Source organism: Miscanthus floridulus, chromosome 8 (genome assembly GCF_019320115.1).
Source record: "Miscanthus floridulus cultivar M001 chromosome 8, ASM1932011v1, whole genome shotgun sequence".
Taxonomy (NCBI): Eukaryota; Viridiplantae; Streptophyta; class Magnoliopsida; order Poales; family Poaceae; genus Miscanthus; species Miscanthus floridulus.
The window spans coordinates 206,802,038-206,820,239 of record NC_089587.1 but is presented as its reverse complement, the minus strand read 5'-3'; the positions used below and the strand labels follow the sequence as shown (position 1 = coordinate 206,820,239).

Sequence of the window (18,202 nt, the reverse complement as noted above, 5' to 3'; positions counted from 1 at the left end):
CTGGAGAGAATACCATTACACCATCTTCGGATTTTCAATCACCCTTCGATCGATCCATTGATCCATCATTGTACCTATATGATATGCATGCGATGCAATGTAAATATGTAATTAACCAACTGCAATCATGACTCGTAAAATACGATTTACGCCTCTCAAGTTAACAGGCTAGTTCTAACGCTGGTCTACGTATCCATGTTGTCGAATAAGACGTTATTTCCCAACAACTATTTTAGTTATATAAACCAACGGTGTGTCTTTATCCCATTCTATCGATTTAATCATTACTCGGAATAGGGCATCATTATCTACCTAGCAAACTAATTATTATTGAGCTACAAAAATTACAGTGAGTAGATAATAATATTAGTGGTTTACTGTCAAATTTTTAGAGTCAACACTATTACTGATTTATCCCGGAAATTCCTACAAGTTCATCTTTTAACAATATTAAGCATTTTAAAATACTTATATAGCTCCCAAAAATATTGCCAAACTTTGTGAACAAAATATCCTAATAGATAGAGCATAATTTTAGGAGACTAACAAAACTGGTTTCACTATTTTTGGACACTTACACAATTTTTATCTCGCTTTTACAAGTTAGCTAGAAACATATATTAGCAAAACATTTAGAAAATTGAGAGCCGGCGGCCATGCCCTATCAGTCCAGTAGTCGAGAGCACGTAGGCCCAGGTGGGGTGCGGCCCAGGCGCGGGGACACAGCCCAACATAGGGACGGGCGTGAGCGGTCCAGCAGGAGTGGTAACCGGCCAGCCCAGCGGGGCAGCGGCAGCCCGACGCCGGCAAATGGCCCAGGCGCGCGGTGCAAGGCCGTAGCCTAGCAAAGGTGGCCTCAGGCCGGCCTAGCGTGGTAGGTGCTCCGCACATTTGCAAAATGGCCCTCGTTCTTACTCGAAACTAAAGCGCAGTCCAGCAGGTACTATTCATTCGAGTCGCGTATTTCGCACAAAGAACCTTGTATAAACTTTTGGTTTGGATTCAGACCCTTCGACCTCCTCTTCTTCATTCACCAAAGCAGGGCATCGGTAGGGGAGCTCCGATCGGCAACCACTTCCAGCCGGGAAGACACGGCAGCGGTGGAACGGCGCGGGGAAGGCGCTCCAAGTGCGGAAAGGGGTGGCTCACGGGGCGAGGCGCTATGACCGCGAAGCTCGATCGACGGCGAGCACGAGTCGAAGGTGGGGCGGTCCAGTGTGGGACCGAGTTGTGGGCGCGCTCACGCTAGCACGGGGAGCACCGACACCAGCGGACGGTGGTGCAGCAGGCAGCGGACGGTTCGTGTCCGATCGAGCGCCGCGACATAGACGCAGCGACGCACGTGGCTACAGCGGGAAATGGTGGGGTGCCGCGGGGCAACGCGGGCCTGGACGCGCGTGGCTGAGCAGCGGCAGCACGCGACTTGCGGCAGCTCGGGATGCGCGGCAACGGCGTCCCGACAAAGAAGTAAGCAGAGATGGGGGGGAAAGAGGCGAGTCGGAGCTGTGTTAGGGGTCCAACGCGAGCCACGGGGACTCACGCGTGGGGAGAACCGGCGGCGGTGCACCAGTGAAGAGGAAGGCACGGTCGGGCAGGTGCTTCGGTCACTACGGGTTGCTCAGCACGGTAGAACCCGCTAGTGAGGGCGTTGTAGGGCGCGGTGCTGGCGAGGCTGGACAGAAAAATAGGAGCAGGGCTACAGCTTCTGCACGACCGAGGAGCAGCAAAACTGGGGGGGGAGGGGAAAGGGCGCGGCGACTATCAAATCCACCGCGGCTCAGCGCGCACCCGGACCGGGACAGACCAGGGCGAGCATGGCGGCTGCTGTGCGGCCAAGGAGAAGGGGCGCGCTCGTAGGGAAGGGACTGCATCGACGAGGCGCGCAAGCAGCAGAGCGTGGAAGGAAAGCCGAGCAGACGCATGAGATGGAAGTGAAGGAGCAAAGAGGCACTGGCTTTTACGAACACGAGGAGCAGAGGGGAACAGAGCAGAGCGCTAAAAGCAGCAGCTACGGCCAACACTCATTAAGGCACTCGTACAAAAAGGACAGGGCAGCGCGAGACAAGACTAAAGCCACAGAGGCAAGGCAAGGAAACAACGCGTGTGGCACAGCGAGCAAGCAGCCAGCGCAGCCAGGCCGACAGGCCCATGCACACGAGGTCACGAGGAAACAAACGTCTAGTACGACAGTAATAATCAGTAGACATACGAGTGGAGAAAAGAAAGAGCGAGCATGCGGACGGTCAACTCGTACAGCCTTGCAGTCAGATATGGACATGCTACAACTGTACTAGCACCACCGTAGGAGTATGTTTGTCGTAACGTATATATATATATCGTTTTATTTAATTATGGATTTTATTCTATTTATAAAAGTTTCTTTTCATACTTAGTCTAACAGAACCAACCGACCGCTAGAATCGTCGTTTGACATTCCTAGATATTTCTACGCACTGAGTAATTTGACTCGGCCGTTGATTTGAGTCCACAAAACTGAATCACATAGGATTCACTCATCATGTCGAGTACGTTTTAAATCAAAATCTGAGACAAATTGTTTTAAAAATTTTCTTAGGCCTAAATCGCGGTGCTAAGTACGCTCGTAACACCAGAGGTGTTATAGATGGCTCAAGTGTCGTGCTCGGAGAGCTCGCTAATGGGTATGTCCGAGTGGAATCTAGGTCCGTCGTTCGCTGATGGGGTCAGCATAGCCCTCATATGGCATTCCACTGCTCCTTAACTCGCCTCCTGGTAGATGCCCGAGTCATTCCAGAGACCGACTCAGGTGGCCCATTGGCCTCCCCTTGATGGAGATTCTATGGGCTCGGCTTGAGGTTAGGATCGAATGAGAAGATCGATATGTTCCTATCCGCTTCTGAGAGGGTCGGGCAAGGGCCGCTGGGGCTCATCTATATTTTTTCTCCCCTAGCTCTATTTGACGTGAGGCGGCCTTGAGCCCTTCGTAGGCCGGCCTTCGAACCTCAAACGGTCACCACTCATATCGAATGAGACGACTACACTCGTGATGCGACGCAAAGCATTGTGATGCAGCAATTGCATATGCAATGTTTGGATGTATGGGATGAATGTATGAATGCATGCATTAGAATGGATGAATGAATGATCATGCACTGGAAAAGAGAAGTGGGGGTTGGTAAAGTTACCTTGATGGCTCGAGTGACGGGTTTAGGGAGCTCTTACCAGATATGTCCCTACGGGGTCCGGGTCCGTCATTCGTGACTGAGTTGGCGTAACCTACATGGGGCATCCTGCTTCTCCCTACCCATCTCTCGGTAGTGGCCCGAGCCATCCAATTGACTTGGGTGACCTACCAGCCTCTCCTCGATGGAGATTCCGTAGGTTGGCCCCTCTAAACCCTTCCCGAGAAGGTGGAGGCTAAAGGTAAGGGTGCGAGGACAAAAACTTTGATCACGTTGGTGAGAAAAAACGTCGTAGCCACTGAGGTATAGGTTTCTTGCAGTCTGACCAGTTTTACTCAGAGTTTGTTTCTATACACCTTGCCTCTAGTTTTTTAACATGAGAAGGGGTCAGGCATAGAGAATGTCTACCGAATAGACACTCTTGCCAGCCCCCGAGTGAGGCCCAACCCCTTGCCGTTGCTGGGGTCGAGGAGCTCGATAGCGAAATTAATAAGAGAAAACGTGCATAAATTAAGGGTGACCCATCTCTCGGCAGCGGCCTAAACTGTTCAATTGACTTGGGTGACCCGCTAGCACAGGACTTACCTCGATGGCATGAGTGACGTGTTCGGGGAGCTCTTACCGAATATGTTTGAGTAGAATCTGGGTCCGTCGTTCGTGACGGAGTCGGCATAACCTGCATGTGGCATCCTATTGCTCCCTACCCATCTCTCGGTAGTGGCCAAGCCATCCGATCAGCTTGGGTGACCCGCTGGCATAGGGCTTTTCTATAGAGATAGAGGATGAGATCATCCCCCCAAGAAATTAATTAGACAGATAAGCCAGGCGGCGAACTTGTAATAAATGGATAAGCTCTTAATTTTGTTATGGCCAAACAACTTTTTAGCCCTTCTCCCCTTTGTGTATAAAAAGGTTAGTGCGTTCCAACCCTTTCTATCATTAAGGCCGTAAAGCTCGGGGTGTGGGAGAACAAATTCTGATCATACTGGTGAGCAAAGGCGCCGTAGTCGCTGGGACGTAGATTTTTTGTAGTCTGACCAGTTTTACTCAGAGTTTGTTCCCGCAACCCTAGCTTCTAGGACTTAATGTGAGAGAGGGTTGGACACATAGAATGTTTGCCAGGTGGATATACTCTTAAATGCGTACTGACTCTTTCCGTAGTTAAGGCGAAAAAGCTTAGGGTGTAGAAAAAACTCTGATCACGCTGGTGAGCAAAAACACCACAGCCGCCGAGGTGTAGGTTTCTTGCAGTCTAACCAATTTTACTCAGCGTTCATTTCCGCAACCCTTGTTTCTAGGTCTCAACGTGAGAAAGGGTCAGATGTAGAGAATGTCTACTAGATAGATATGCTCTTATTAGCCCTCTGAGTGAGGCCCGACCCCTTACCGTCGCTGGGGTCGGGTGTCACTAAAGATCAGAGAGTTGATAACAAAACTGATAAGAGAAAGTGTGTGTATATTAAGGGTAAAAGTAGCATAGCTGCTCGATGTTACAGGTATTGACGAAGACTTCGCCGTCGATGGTCTTGAGCTTTTAGGCGCCTAGTCGGAGCACCTCCACGATGACGTATGGTCCCTCCCACGATGGAGAGAGCTTGTGGCAGTTCTTGTTGCTCTGGATGAGGCAGAGCACCAGGTCCCCGATGTTGAAGGCCTGACCTCGCACTCAATGGTTGTGGTACCGATGCAACGCTTGCTGGTATCTGGCCGAGCGGGGGAGGGTGACATCACGCGCTTCATCTAGCTGGTCCATGGCATCTTCGAGGGACGCCTCGGCTCCCTGTTCATCATACGCCCTGACCCTTGGCGCTCCATAGTCGAGGTTGGTCGGGAGGATAGCCTCGAAATCGTAGACCATGAAGAATGGTATGTAGCCGGTGGCCCAGCTAGGGGTCATTCTCAGGCTCTAGAGCACCACGAGAAGTTCCGTGACCCATCATCCGCCAAACTTGTTCAACCTGGTTGAAGATCCTAGGCTTGAGACCTTGTAGGACCATGTCGTTCGTGCGCTCGACCTGCCTGTTCGTGCGGGGGTGCACCACGGTGGCCCAATCGATGAGGATGTGATATTCACCATAGAATCGGAGGAACTTCTTTCTAGTGAACTACGTGCCATTGTCCTGTGATGATGGAGTTTGGGACCCTAAAGTGATGGACGATGTCAAGGAAGAACAGCATGGCTTGCTTGGACTTGATCGCAGAGATCGGTCAAGCCTCTATCCACTTTGTAAACTTGTCTATGGTGACAAGCAAGTGCGTATAGCCCTCGGATGCCCTCTTAGGAGGTCGAACCAGATCAAGCCCCCAGACCGCGAATGGCCATGTGATGGGGATTATCTAGAGTGCTTGGGCTGGCAGGTGGATCTGTTGAGCATAGTACTGACACCCTTCGTAGGTGTGCACAATATGTTCAGCATCGGCTACCACGGTCGGCCAGTAGAAGCCTTGTCAAAACGCATTTTTGACCAGGGTTCTAGGTGCGGCATGGTGCCCGCAGATCCCATCGTGGATATCACTCAGCAACTGCTTCCCCTACTCGATGAGGATGTAGCGCTATAGGATCTTGGTGTGGCTTCGCTTATAGAGCTCGCCCTCAATAAGGACAAAGGACTTGGTGTGACACGCAAGCCACCGAGCCTCTGTCTTGTCCATTGGTAGTGCCTCACGGAGGAGGTAGTTGAGGTAAGGTGTCCTCTAGTTAGCCAGAGGGTCGGGCTCTATCGCTAGATCCTCGTCAATCTCCATGACCTCAGGGTCGGATGGAGCCGATGGCTGGTTAGCCCCTGAGCTCAGGGCAGGCGGCCTACCACCGGCTTGTTCTAGCTCATCGTAGCGGACCGAGGGCTTGTGCTGATCGCTGGCGAAGACACCCATTGGCACAGGCTCTCGACTAGACGCTGCTTTTGCTAGTGCGTTGGCTGCCTCGTTGAGATGCCTCGGGATGTGATTGAGCTCGAGGCCATCAAACTTGTCCTCCAGCGGGTGGTCCCTAGTAATATGCAGCCATCTTGGCATTGTGGCAGCTCGACTCCTTCATGACTTGGTCGATGGCCAGTTGGGAGTCACCCCGAACATCAAGGCGTCAGATACCCAACTTAATGGTGATGCGTAGGCTGTTAATGAGTGCCTCATACTCGGCCACATTATTGGAGGAGGGGAAATGGAGGCAAACCATATACCTCATGCGTACCTCGAGGGGTGAAGCGAAGACTAGCCCCATGCCGGCAGCTTTCTTCATCAGCGATCCATCGAAGTACATCGTTCAGTACTCTTGGTGGACGACCGCTGGTGGCATTTGGACCTTGGTCCACTCTATAATGAAATCAGCTAGCACTTGGGACCTGATAGCCTTCTGGGGGGCATATGAAATACCTTGACCCATCAGCTCGAGTGCCCACTTTGCGATTCTTCCTGTGGCATCCTGGTTTTGGACAACCTCGCCGAGGGGAAGGACGTCACAACCGTCGCCGTATGTGACTCGAAGTAGTGATGCAGCTTCCTCTTAGCGATAAGGATGACATATAGGAGCTTCTGGATTTGTGGGTAGCGGGTCTTGGAATTGGACAAGACCTCGCTAATGAAGTACACAGGACGCTGTACTTTGAGGGCGTGCCCCTCTTCTTCTCGCTCCACCACCAGGGTGGCGTTGACCACTTGTGTGGTGGCCACAATGTAGAGCAGAAGCGGTTCTCCATCGATCGGAGGAACCAGGATTGGGGCCTTCGTTAGAAGCTGTTTGACCACGTCAAGTGCCTCCTGGGCCTCGAGCGTCCATTTGAAACGGTCGGCCTTCTTCAAAAGCCGATAGAGGGGGAGACCTCATTTACCGAGGTGTGAGATGAAGCGGCTGAGCATGGCGAGGCACCCTATAACTCGTTGTACCCCCTTTATGTTCTGAATTGGGCCCATCCTTGTGATGGCCGAGATCTTCTCCGGGTTGGCTTCGATGCCACGCTCGAAGACGATGAAACCTAGTAGCATACCCCTCGGGGCCCCCAAAAACACACTTCTTGGGGTTGAGCTTAATGCCATTTGCTTGGAGTTTTGTGAAGGTTTGCACAAGGTCAGCTATGACCTAGTCACCCCATTTGGACTTGACCATGATGTCATCCACGTAGGCCTCAACGGTTCACCCGATGAAGTCCCTAAAACATTTGAGCATACAACGCTGGTACGTAGCCCCAATGTTCTTTAGACCGAACAGCATCGTAACATAGCAGAATGATCTAAATGGGGTGATTAAAGATGTCGCGAGCTGGTTGGACTCTTTCATCGTGATTTGATGGTACCCAGAGTATGCATCAAGGAAGCAAAGGGTTTCGCACCCTGAGGTTGAGTCGACTACTTGGTGTATGCGTGGCAAAGGAAACGGATCCTTTGGACATGCTTTGTTGAGACCCATGTAGTCAACACACATTCTCCGTTTCCCACTCTTCTTTCAGTACAAGAACGGGATTGGCTAACCACTCAGGGTGGTATACTTCCTTGATAAACCCAGCCGCCAAAAGCTTCATGATCTCCTCACCGATGGCCCTGCGCTTCCCCTCATCAAAGCGACATAGGCGCTGCTTTGCCTGGCTTAGAGCTTGAAATGATCTTCAAGGCGTGCTCAATGACTTCTCTCAGAATGCCTGGCATGTCCGAGGGTTTCCACGCAAAGATGTCTCTGTTGGCACTGGAGGAAGTCGACAAGCGTGCTTTCATATTCAGAAGAAAGCGTGGTGCCAATGCATACCACTTTGCCCTTAGAGCTATTGGGGCCTATGAGGACCTCCTTGGCGCCCTCTATAGGCTCAAAAGACCTGGCCGACCGCTTGGGGTCGGGCGCTTCTTTGGTGACCTCCTTCTTGAAGCTCATGAGCTCCTTAGAGGCGATAATTGCCATGACGTGTTCGCAGCACTCGACCTCACACTCATAGTCATGCTGGAAGGAGGTGCCGATGGTGATGACCCCACATGGTCCCAGCATCTTTAGCTTCAGATAGGTGTAGTTGGGGACGGTCATGAACTTCGCATAGCATGGACATCCCAGGATGGTGTGGTAGGTTCTATGGAACCCAACCACCTCTAAGGTAAGGGTCTCCGTCCTATAATTTGTCGGATCCCCAAAGGTGATGGACAGATCGATCTGCCCAAGTGGCACGGCGCTTCGGTCGGTCGGATGCGTGATCGGTCAATGGCCATAGCGTTGAGCGTTTTGACATACATGATGTTGAGGCCGCTGCCTCCATCCATCAGTACCTTGGTGAGCTACTCCGTACCGATGATCGGGTCGACCACGAGTGGATATCTCCCTGATTGCGGGACACTCTCCGGGTGGTCAGTCTAATCAAAGGTTATGGTGGACTCCGACCATTGGAGGAATGTAGGCATGGCTAGCTCAGCTATATAGACCTCGTGGCACACCAGCTTCTGGCAATGCTTGGAGTCATAGGCCGCTGACCCTTTGAAGATCATGAGGCAGCCATCCAGCATTAGAAAGCCACCGTCCATCCCCTCGGTGTCGTCTACGGTTGGCTTAGGGTCCATCTCATGCTCCCCCTGTTGAAGCTTCTGGACAAGAACTGCTTCATGAGGCTGTAGTCCTTGTATAGATGCTTGACGGGGAAAGCATGGTTCGGGCATGGCCCTTCGAGCAGCTTCTCGAAGTGGTTTGGGGTACCCACTATGGGCTTCTAACTCCCTTTGCGGTCAGCGGTGGCCACGAGCGATCCCTCGTACCGCTGCTTGTTCTTCTTCTTGCTAGGACGGTTGGAGGCGCCTTCATCGGCATCCTTGTCCCGCTTTGCCTTTCCTTTGAGGCGGTCAAAGATCGCTCTGATCGCTTCCTCACCCGAGGCATGGCTGGTGGTGATGTTGAGGAGCTCCTTGGTGGTTCACGGGCCCTTACAGTCCTAGCTTATGGACCAGGGACTCATAGGTGGTCCCTAGACAGGAAAGCTCCTATGACGTCAGCGTCGACGATGTTAGGCAGCTCGTTGCACTGCCAGGAGAAGCACTGGATGTACCCACGAAGGGTTTCCCTGGCCTTCTATCGGTAGTTTTTGAGATCTCATGGGTTCCCAGGACGTTTGTATGTGCCCTAGAAGTTTCCCACGAAGATCTCTTTTAGGTCCGCCCAATTTTGGATTCTGTTGGGCAGAAGGTGTTCCAACCATGTTCGTACCTGAATCAGCTAGGAACAATGGAAGGTTGCGGATAATGAAATCATCATTATCCGCTCCATCGGCTTGGCAAGCAAGCCGATAATCCTCGAGTCATAGTCTGGGGTTCGTTTGCCTAGAGTATTTTAGGGATGTTGGTTAGCGATCGGTACCAGTGGTGGGAAGACGGTGTTGAGGATGTGTCGGCCGAGGGCTTGAGGTCTCGGCAGGTCGGGGCTCAGGCCTCGGTCCTCCCCACTGTCGTAGCATCCACCACGACAAGGGTGGTAGCCATGGCTAGCCCCCTCCCTTGTATCACCGCGGGCATGCCTACGGGCATCAAGGGTGTCACGCGCGTCACGGTGGCAGCCGAGATGCTCATGCACGGGGACCGTGGTGCGTAGCCTGCCGCCTTGCGATGCCTGGTGGACTGACACGTCCTTATCAGGTCACTCTGAGTGTGTGCGCTGGCTAGCGTCGAGCTCGTGTCAACGAGACAGAGAGCTCTCGGCCTGCTGCATCATCGCATGCTCGAGTAGCATGCGAATCTCGTGATGGGCCCGACAGTCCTCGAGAGTCGTGGGCCCCAAAAGCCCCTGGAGCAAGGTCACCGTAGCAGCGATGTTCTGGCTCACCCGGGTGAAGTGTGGGAGGGCTTTATCATCCTAGATGATCCTCCGGTTCACATCGCGGGCCATGGCGCGCGCACGCCCACTGTCTCCATGGCGCTCGATCTCTTGATCGAGCTCACGCTGTTCCTTGCTTGAGCTAGAGTCGTGCTTCCTCGAGCTCTTGGTGCTAGGCCTTTAGCTGCTCCACTCGCAGGCGAGGTGGGGCCCCTACATCCCCCTCGACCTCATCATCGAGGTCATTTGTTGGGGTGGCCTCTCCCTCATGGATGCTTTCGACGTGTCCCTCGGGTGTACCTGCCATGAAACATTCATAAGAGGGGTGATGACTCCCCCTGCTGGAGTCAAAGGTGGAGGGCGACTCTGTTTCTCTCACGAGGAGGTCATGGAAAGATTCCATGACATATTCGATCATCCCTATGAACTCGTCTTTCATGGGGGATGGAGGCGTGCGTTGTGCCACAAGGTGGCCAACTGGTGTCTACAGAGTTGCAGAGACCGAACAGGAGCAGTTGTCGGGGCAGCTCCAAATGAGATATTCTAGGGAGAGGGCCTCTCCTCTGATGAGCTGTGCCATGAGGTTGGCGAACAAGAAGGTGAGGTGGCACAGGTCCTCCCGGCACGGTTGGGGTTCTAGGAAGGCGCTGAGCTGGCGCTCTAACCTCTCATAGTTGAAGTCGAGGAGCTAGTCGCTCCTGGGGGTGCAGGCCTCTGGTGCGTGCAGTTGTAGCTCCTCAAGCGCCTCGGCAATCGCGTCGAGGTCGGTGAAGTGGAGAGGTTGGACGGCGATGGGAGGTTGCACCAACTCTCCCTCCGTCGTGATGATGAAGTCTAGGCTCCTAAAGCGCACGTGCATGCCCAGGACCCAGCTGACGTTGTGACTACCCATCCGAAGCCTGGTGTGGATGTCGAGACGCGCAAAAGGCCCCTACCTGGAGCGCCAACTGTCGATGTTTCGAGTTATCACCAACGAGTAAATTTCTAGTATTGCGCGTCTGGCTCGGATAGTGTGCTTAGAGCACACGAGGTTTATACTGGTTCGGACAGAATGTTCCTACGTTCGGTTCATCGTTGCTGCTCGTGTTACCAGTATTGAAAGTTTGCAGTAGGGGTTACAAACGGGCGAGAGAGGTATAGGTCCCAAGTCTTTGGTGAAAGGAGTGAACGGGTGCTGAGAGCTCGATTACTACTTAGCCGAGTGCTCGTATCGTGTTCTGATCAGTTTGGGGTGATTCGATCGGTCATCAGATGCCCCTCATGGGACGCCCTGCTTTTCCTTTTATAAGCTAAGGGAAAGCGCGGGTTACAGTGGAGGAAGTGAGGAGAACCAGAGAGAGAGAAGAAGTCCTTCAGGATCGTCGGGTCCATCTTCTCCTTCATGCGGGTCTCGTTGACCCTGTAGATGTCAACAGGAATAGCTCCATGTCGCGATCCTGTCCGTCACTGGTGCCATGCGCAGGCGTCGCCTACCAGTCATGGCGTTCCATTACGTCGCAGCAGACGTCGTGGTGAGCTGACACGCCTATCAGCGTTCGTACGGGGGTTAGGCGGAACAGTGTCGGTATACCCAACGTTGTTCCTGATGTGAATCCCTAGGTATGGCCCATTCATGGCTACGGGTTACATCGAGACATGACGATCTCTTCCTTGGTGTTAGAGTTTTGACCCAGGCCCATATGCTTGGACCTGGAGTGGTTAGCGGCGGTATGGGACCCCATCGGGCGAGACGGAGCCCGCACCCGAGGGGTCAGGCGAGGCGGAGCCTGCCCCCAGAGGTCGGGCGAGGCGGAGCCCGCGGCCTCGGTGTCGGGCAAGGCGGAGCCCGTGGCCTTGGTGTCGGGCGAGGCGGAGCCCTCTCCCAGAGGTCGGGCAAGGCGGAGTTCGCCCCCAGAGGTCGGGCGAGGCGGAGCCCTGCGGCCTCGGTGTCGGGTGAGGCGGAGCCCTCTCCCAAAGGTCGGGCAAGGCGGAGTTCGCCCCCAGAGGTCCGGCGAGGCGGAGCTCGTGACCTCGATGTCGGGCAAGATGGAGCCCTCTCCCAGAGGTCAGGCGAGGCGGAGCCCGCGGCCTCGTTGTCGGGCGAGGCGGAGCCCTCTCCCAAAGGTCGGGCTAGGTGGAGTTTGCCCCCAGAGGTCGGGCGAGGTGGAGCCCACGGCCTCGGTGTCGGGCAAGGCGGAGCCCTCTCCCAGAGGTCGAGCGAGGCGGAGCCCGCGGCCTCGGTTTCGGACGAGGCGGAGGCCTCTCCCAAAGGTCAGGCGAGGCGAAGTTCGCCCCCTGAGGTCGGGCGAGGTGGAGCCCGCGGCCTTGGTGTCGGGCGAGGCGAAGCCCTCTCCCAGAGGTCGGGCAAGGCGGAGTTCGTCCCCAGAGGTCGGGGGAGGCGGAGCCCGCGGCCTCGGTGTCGGGCGAGGTGGAGTCCTCTCCCAGAGGTCGGGCGAGGCGGAGCCCACCCCCAGAGGTCAAGCGAGGCAGAGCCCGCCCCCAGAGGTCGGGCGAGCCGGAGCCCGCTGCCTTGGGGTCGGGTGAGGCGGAGCCCGCGGCCTCGGTGTCGGGCGAGGCGGATCGCATGGCCTTGGGGTCGGGCAAGGCGGAGCCCTCCCCAGATGTCGGGCGAGGCGGGGCCCGCATACCTGGGGGTCGGTTGGAGCTGTAATCGCGCTCTTAACTCCTCGGAGGAATTAATGTTGATGATCATTAGACCTTCTCTTTGGTACCCTAGTATTGGTCCCCGACAGAGGGGAGGAGCAGCTTTTGGCAATGGCGGAAGATGAGTCGAATAGTAGTGTTTCGGAGGCGAAGCCACGATTTGGATGCTTTATACTCCGGCTACGGCTTCTGTGATATCAAGCTGAAGTCGGAGTGACGCCAATGCGGCCTTAGAGTTATTTTAGAAATTGATTTATTTTGAAATAGAGGGAGTACTATGTTATCTTATTTTCTTTTTTTATTTGTTGTTGTTTTTTGTTTTTGTTGTTGATGGTGGTGCTGTTGATTAAAGAGATATATGGAGGGAATAAATCATAAGTCAAATTTGGTATTTTTGCCCGTATTAGTTAATCAAATGGCCATTTGCAATTATGCACTAACTTTTATCTCTACCCGTACGTTTGCCGCCTTTTCTTTCTATCAAAAGTAGCAAAAGGGCAACAATGTGTTGACTTGACCCGGGAGCAAAGTTGAAAAAGGAGCAAAGATCGTGTAGAGGTTAAAGTGAATGCAGCATCTTTGTAATTATCCTTTAGTCAAATTATGGGTATTCTATGTATAAAGGTTAGACAACTACTCTGTACATTTATAATTCAAACTACTTCGGTAGATGTCTAGATATAAACTACTACTCACAGCGTGTTTAGGACAGGACAAATGAACTAGGTTTAGATCATTTTTCTTGTCCTATACATCAAGTAATCTTCGCTTGAGAGAGTACACATTTTCTGTGAAAACAGTGGTTACAGTCTATTTTGTTTTTATCATGCACTGTACACTCAGTAAACTCCTGTCTTTTTTATATGCCCTGAATAATTTCGTTTCCTAAGTATGCCTTTTTTACATTCCATTTTTGTTTAAAGGGGAAAATTATATGGCACAACGTATAGCCAATTCACAAGCGGCAACAGTTTCACGCACGCTCAGTACACAGATAACATGGTCATAACACTTGCACATTCCAGTAGGTGCAGCTCTTCATTCTTAGATAATATACACGAGGAGAAAGGTCTACATGCAGTTCCTCACCAGACCTAAAAGCCCAAAACAGCTAGACCAAATATATACATGAACCATTTGTACTCTCCCAATTGCCTCTTCTCAGTGCAAGAGTAGCTACTGTTACACCTTCCTACAGGGCATAGATCCTATTCTCATGATCAGAGAAGGCTTCCAGATCTGAAAAACCATCATGGAGTGACCAGGAGAAGGACTTGCTGCTGCTTGCCCTCTTGATGCGGCGCTGTCTGTCTTCGCCGAACTTGAACCGTGGGCGCAACAGCAGATAGGCTAGGAAAAGGAGGGTTCCAATCATGATCGGCCCTCCGATGGCTGATACTGTGAAGGCCATCCAGGCATGCTGCGGGCCAACTACAACATAGGCCAGCGAGATAAAAGCCGCACCTGTGCTAAGGCATGCCGTCCACATGAGCTTATTTACAATCTTGATAATTTGCTTCTGGGCACCAGTTTCCCAGGCAACCAAGGTGATCTGCACAACGACCACAGCGAGGGAAATGAAGAGAGCAGTGGCATTCAGAAGGCAGAAGAGACGAAAACCAGTAAGCTTGGCTATGTGAGCCTCACCAATGTCCCCCCCACTATTCACATCTTGGAACCATTGACCTGGCAAATTGAATATGGCAACGAAGGCAATGGAGGCAATCAGGGTTGCTACCATGGTGACTGAATTGATGGTGCTCTGAATAGCTTCTCTATGCAGTTTCTGCAATTCTTTGCGAATCCCAGTCACTCGTTTATTGGTCTTAGCATTCTCGCTAAGCTGTGCCTGAACATTGTGCTTGATATCACTCACAGTTCTCCTCAGTTCTGATGCTTCATCAATTTTCCCCACATTTCTGGCATTCTTTGCACCAGCCTCTGTCAGCCACTCTATTATTTCCGTTTTAGAGTCACCATAAGGAACTTTGTCAGCCAAATCCATAGCTGTTTCATTTTGACTATTGATAGCATTGACTTCAAGTGTTTCATAGCTAAGAAGAAGCTGTACCATCTGAAAACAATAGTGACCATCAAGGTAAAATAAACTTGGCAAGTCAAAGCAAAAGCATGCTTGGAATCAAGTATGAACAATTCCCACAAATAATATAATCATATGTTCGGAGTTTGAGTAAGGTAACTTAGAACGCTAATATCTGTCTCATCATTAGATTATACAGAGTATTTAGTCTAGCTTCCATAAAGAGTTAAAACTTAAATACTCCATTAAATAGAAAAGCAACCCATCATTCTGCGAGTTTGTGGATGCCTATTTCGGGTCTTCCTTTAATATTCAAGGTTCATTTTTATAATATTTTAAGGCCTATGTGGAGTGGGCTGGACTGCTAGAATAGTGCGTCGAGAAGTCACTAAACTTCCACTATAGTGATACCATAATATTAGCATCCAGATACATTCATGTGCCTTTGCAATTACTTAGTAAGACTAGTGGCAGACAGTTAACAGCAGCAGCAACTAATGTCTTTATAGTGCTCAATATAAGATGGTTATGCATTCTTAGATATATGGTTGCACTTTCTATAGATGCTCTGCTCCACTAAGAAACCACCATTGCTTACGTACGGCATGTTTTTCACATTGAGAAATTTTGAAGAAAAAAAAAGTACTACTGCAAAATTCGAACAAAACTTGAAAAAAAAATACTATTGTTGGATCCTCAAAATCGAGTTTCTGGCTCCACCCCTAAAAACTGAGCATGGCATTCTAAAGGCTCTTAATTCATATATTACTCAATAAAAATATTATGCTTACATTTGGTATGTTGTGTTTAACAGATGCATAATATGATTGATCTCGGGTTACCCTCTGCATATCTCCATGTACTGGTATCCTCTCAAAGATATAAACAGATCAGAAGTCCTATCACCCAGCATGCACATCATGTTAATAGTCCTGATCTTCAAATGCTTATTTAAAATTAATGTGTGCACCTCATCTCATACCAGTCTTAGGCTCTAAATATTCACAACAAGATATAACTTTTGAAGTTTTTACATTAATGCTGCCACAAACTCTACCGATAAGAATTGGAGTTGCAACTTGCAACTAGACAGTATACTCTATACTGTACACGCCAACGAGCAAACAACAGTGTGGTGATGAAGTAGCAGCTCAAGGGGGGCAAACTTTCCAAAAGTGAGGGCAAGCAAATAACAAATTGGTTACACACTAAAACCACGCCTTACAGATATAACAGTGCTATAGCTCTCAATGCAGGTTATAGTCAGCTAAAACTAAAATAGCAAACTACTTGTAGAAGACCCTTGGAAAGAACCATACCTGGGGCCTCCATTTCCGTGTAGCTATGTGCAAGGCAGTATTTCCTTTCTTGTCGCGCACATTGAGAATGGAAACATCAGCCATCAGTAACTCTTCCACTACATCTGTATTTTTGCCCTTCACAGCCATGTGAAGCACAGTTTGTCCCTTCCTATCCTTGATCGGAACGATTCCTGGATCCCTCTCAATGAGTGCTTTGACAATACGATGGTATCCAATTCTTGCAGCAGTATGTAGGGATGTCTTCCCATTTTTCCGTACAATCCTTATGCAGCTATCATCAGTGTCCAGTATAGCATTTACCACATCCAAGTGATCCTTGACAGCAGCGGAGTAGAGAGGACTAGTGTTGGAAGAGTCACAAACTGAGCAAAGCCCGGGCCACCGCCCCAAGAACTCTTTCACAACCCCTGTTGCCAATTTTCAGATCACCTATAAGTTACTTTGATCAAGGATAGGGGAAAAAGAACAGACTGGCTACATTTCATATGATACTGCTCATGATACATGAAAATACAATGCATCATTGACTTGTGTAACTCGGGATGCATATACTATGAAGATTTGAATAGTATTAAGTTTCATATTAAATTATCAGTACCAGCCTATGCAGCATAGTTAGCATTTTATCATGACAACAACATGTATTACTATACTATCAGTCTATTTACCACGAGGGAAGTGCAAAGGATTTCTTGCTATTGCTAAAGTGTTACGGTAGCAGCCTCATCAGCAGTGAATTTGAAGTACTAGCTGACAGTGAATCAGCTTAAAACAGCCAGAAACAGTTGAACCGTCAGTAGATTGGGGATCACCCGCAAAAGTTTCTACTTCCCCTTTGTCAACGGAAGTGCAGAACATGAAAATTTCCATCTACAGCCCGCCCAATCACTGCCAACAGCTTGAACTTCGAAGCTCCGGATGTCAAATCCCAGCCAAGACCAGCTGAATGGTGCAAAGGGTCAAGCCTATCAAGTATCACCTATTCACCTGAAGACAGCAAAGAGTCCTACCAGTCCCGCACTCCCGCCCATAGAAGGCAAATGAATCCCCGCTGATGACCTATAGTATATACTCCCAACTGTTCGACTAGACCCGGGCCTTCTTCAACCCCGCTCCCACAACACCAACAGAAGGGGAGCTCACCGGTGTGGCCCTGCTTGGCGGCGACATGGAAGGCGTCGAGGTCGAGGCGTGAGCGGACGGTGGCGGCCTCGAAGTCGTAGAGCGGGAGGAGGAGGCGCACGACCTCCTCGCTGCCGGCCTCCGCGGCGACGTACAGCGCGGTCTCCCCGGCGTCCGTCTGCGCGGCGGCGAGCGCGGCCAGGGAGGTGCCCGACGCCTCGGCATCGGCCAGGAGCGCGCGGACGGCGGCCGCGTCGGCGGATCGCACGGCGGCGAAGAGCGCCTGGTGCGAGAGCGGCGGGAGATCCATCGGGGGGTTCGCCTCCGGCTCCGGCTCCGGCGCCGCGTGGGCGTGGTGGGCGACTGGTGGCGTTGCCGCCGCTGTCACTCCAGTGCCTGATTGATTGGTGCGGTGCGGTAAAAGGTCTAGTGGATCTGGCGGTGGTGGTGTGGACTTGGTTTGCTTTCCTGGGCACTGAGGTGCTTTGCTATTCGGCTATTCCTTTCTCCGCAGAATATCAGGAAATGGGCGAGAAAGCGAAAGGAGCGGCACGCGGCAGGGACCAACAGGAAGAGAAAGATCGACGCGATCACCCGGTGGACGGACGGGACGGGCACCCGATGCGTTCCATTCCATGCGCATTATTCGCAGTTTAGCACTCGCGCCTCGGTTTGTTGCAGCGAGACTGCGAGAACGTATTGCGTCTGCCACTCCAGCCAAACCGAGAAATTTTGATATTTAACCCATATTCACGCGCCCCTCAACATTTATACCCTAATTTGCATGTCTTTTGAAATATAACCATGCCCCAGCGAATTGCTTTGATATTTGGGTTTTTTTTTTAGGATTTCTCCCTTTTATTAATTCCAGAGACCCTTTTTTACTATTTAGGACACGCGAAAAGACCAGGACTGTCCCCTCTCTAATTTCACAAGTCCTGCTGGACTCCCCGCGACTCACACGAGTCGGGAGTCGGACGCCTGCAACCGCGCCTCCCTTGCCCGCCGCCACCCTCAGTCGCCTGCCGCCGGCAAGGTCCCGCCGCCGGTCGCCCTGCTGCTCCTCCTCCACCCTCCCCCCGGTCCTCGGCTCCTCCAGACTCGCCCTAGGCCAGCCCGACCAACCCGACAGGTAGAGGTGCTA

The 18,202-nt window shown here is 51.6% G+C and overlaps 1 protein-coding gene across 1 annotated transcript; it reads right to left on the bottom strand.

Moving 5' to 3' along the window:
* Positions 1 to 13,573: 13,573 nt before the first annotated feature.
* On the bottom strand, positions 13,574 to 17,560 carry LOC136478036 (ankyrin repeat-containing protein At2g01680-like). Its single transcript, XM_066476355.1, has 3 exons — positions 17,080 to 17,560; positions 15,934 to 16,343; positions 13,574 to 14,647 (listed from the first exon to the last, which is right to left on the bottom strand). Exons 1-3 carry the CDS (start codon positions 17,366 to 17,368, stop codon positions 13,766 to 13,768), a joined length of 1,581 nt encoding a protein of 526 aa, XP_066332452.1. The 5' UTR covers positions 17,369 to 17,560; the 3' UTR covers positions 13,574 to 13,765.
* Between the last annotated feature and the right edge of the window lie 642 nt (positions 17,561 to 18,202).

What these genes read in the sequence shown, in the direction of transcription:
- LOC136478036 (XM_066476355.1), bottom strand. Translation starts at nt 17,368, where the DNA reads ATGGATCTCCCGCCGCTCTCGCACCAGGCGCTCTTCGCCGCCGTGCGA. An exon ending in CGCCAAGCAGGGCCACACCG is followed by an intron (nt 16,344 to 17,079) that starts GTGAGCTCCCCT and finishes AATTGGCAACAG; the next exon opens with GGGTTGTGAAAGAGTTCTTG. An exon ending in CACGGAAATGGAGGCCCCAG is followed by an intron (nt 14,648 to 15,933) that starts GTATGGTTCTTT and finishes TATTGTTTTCAG; the next exon opens with ATGGTACAGCTTCTTCTTAG.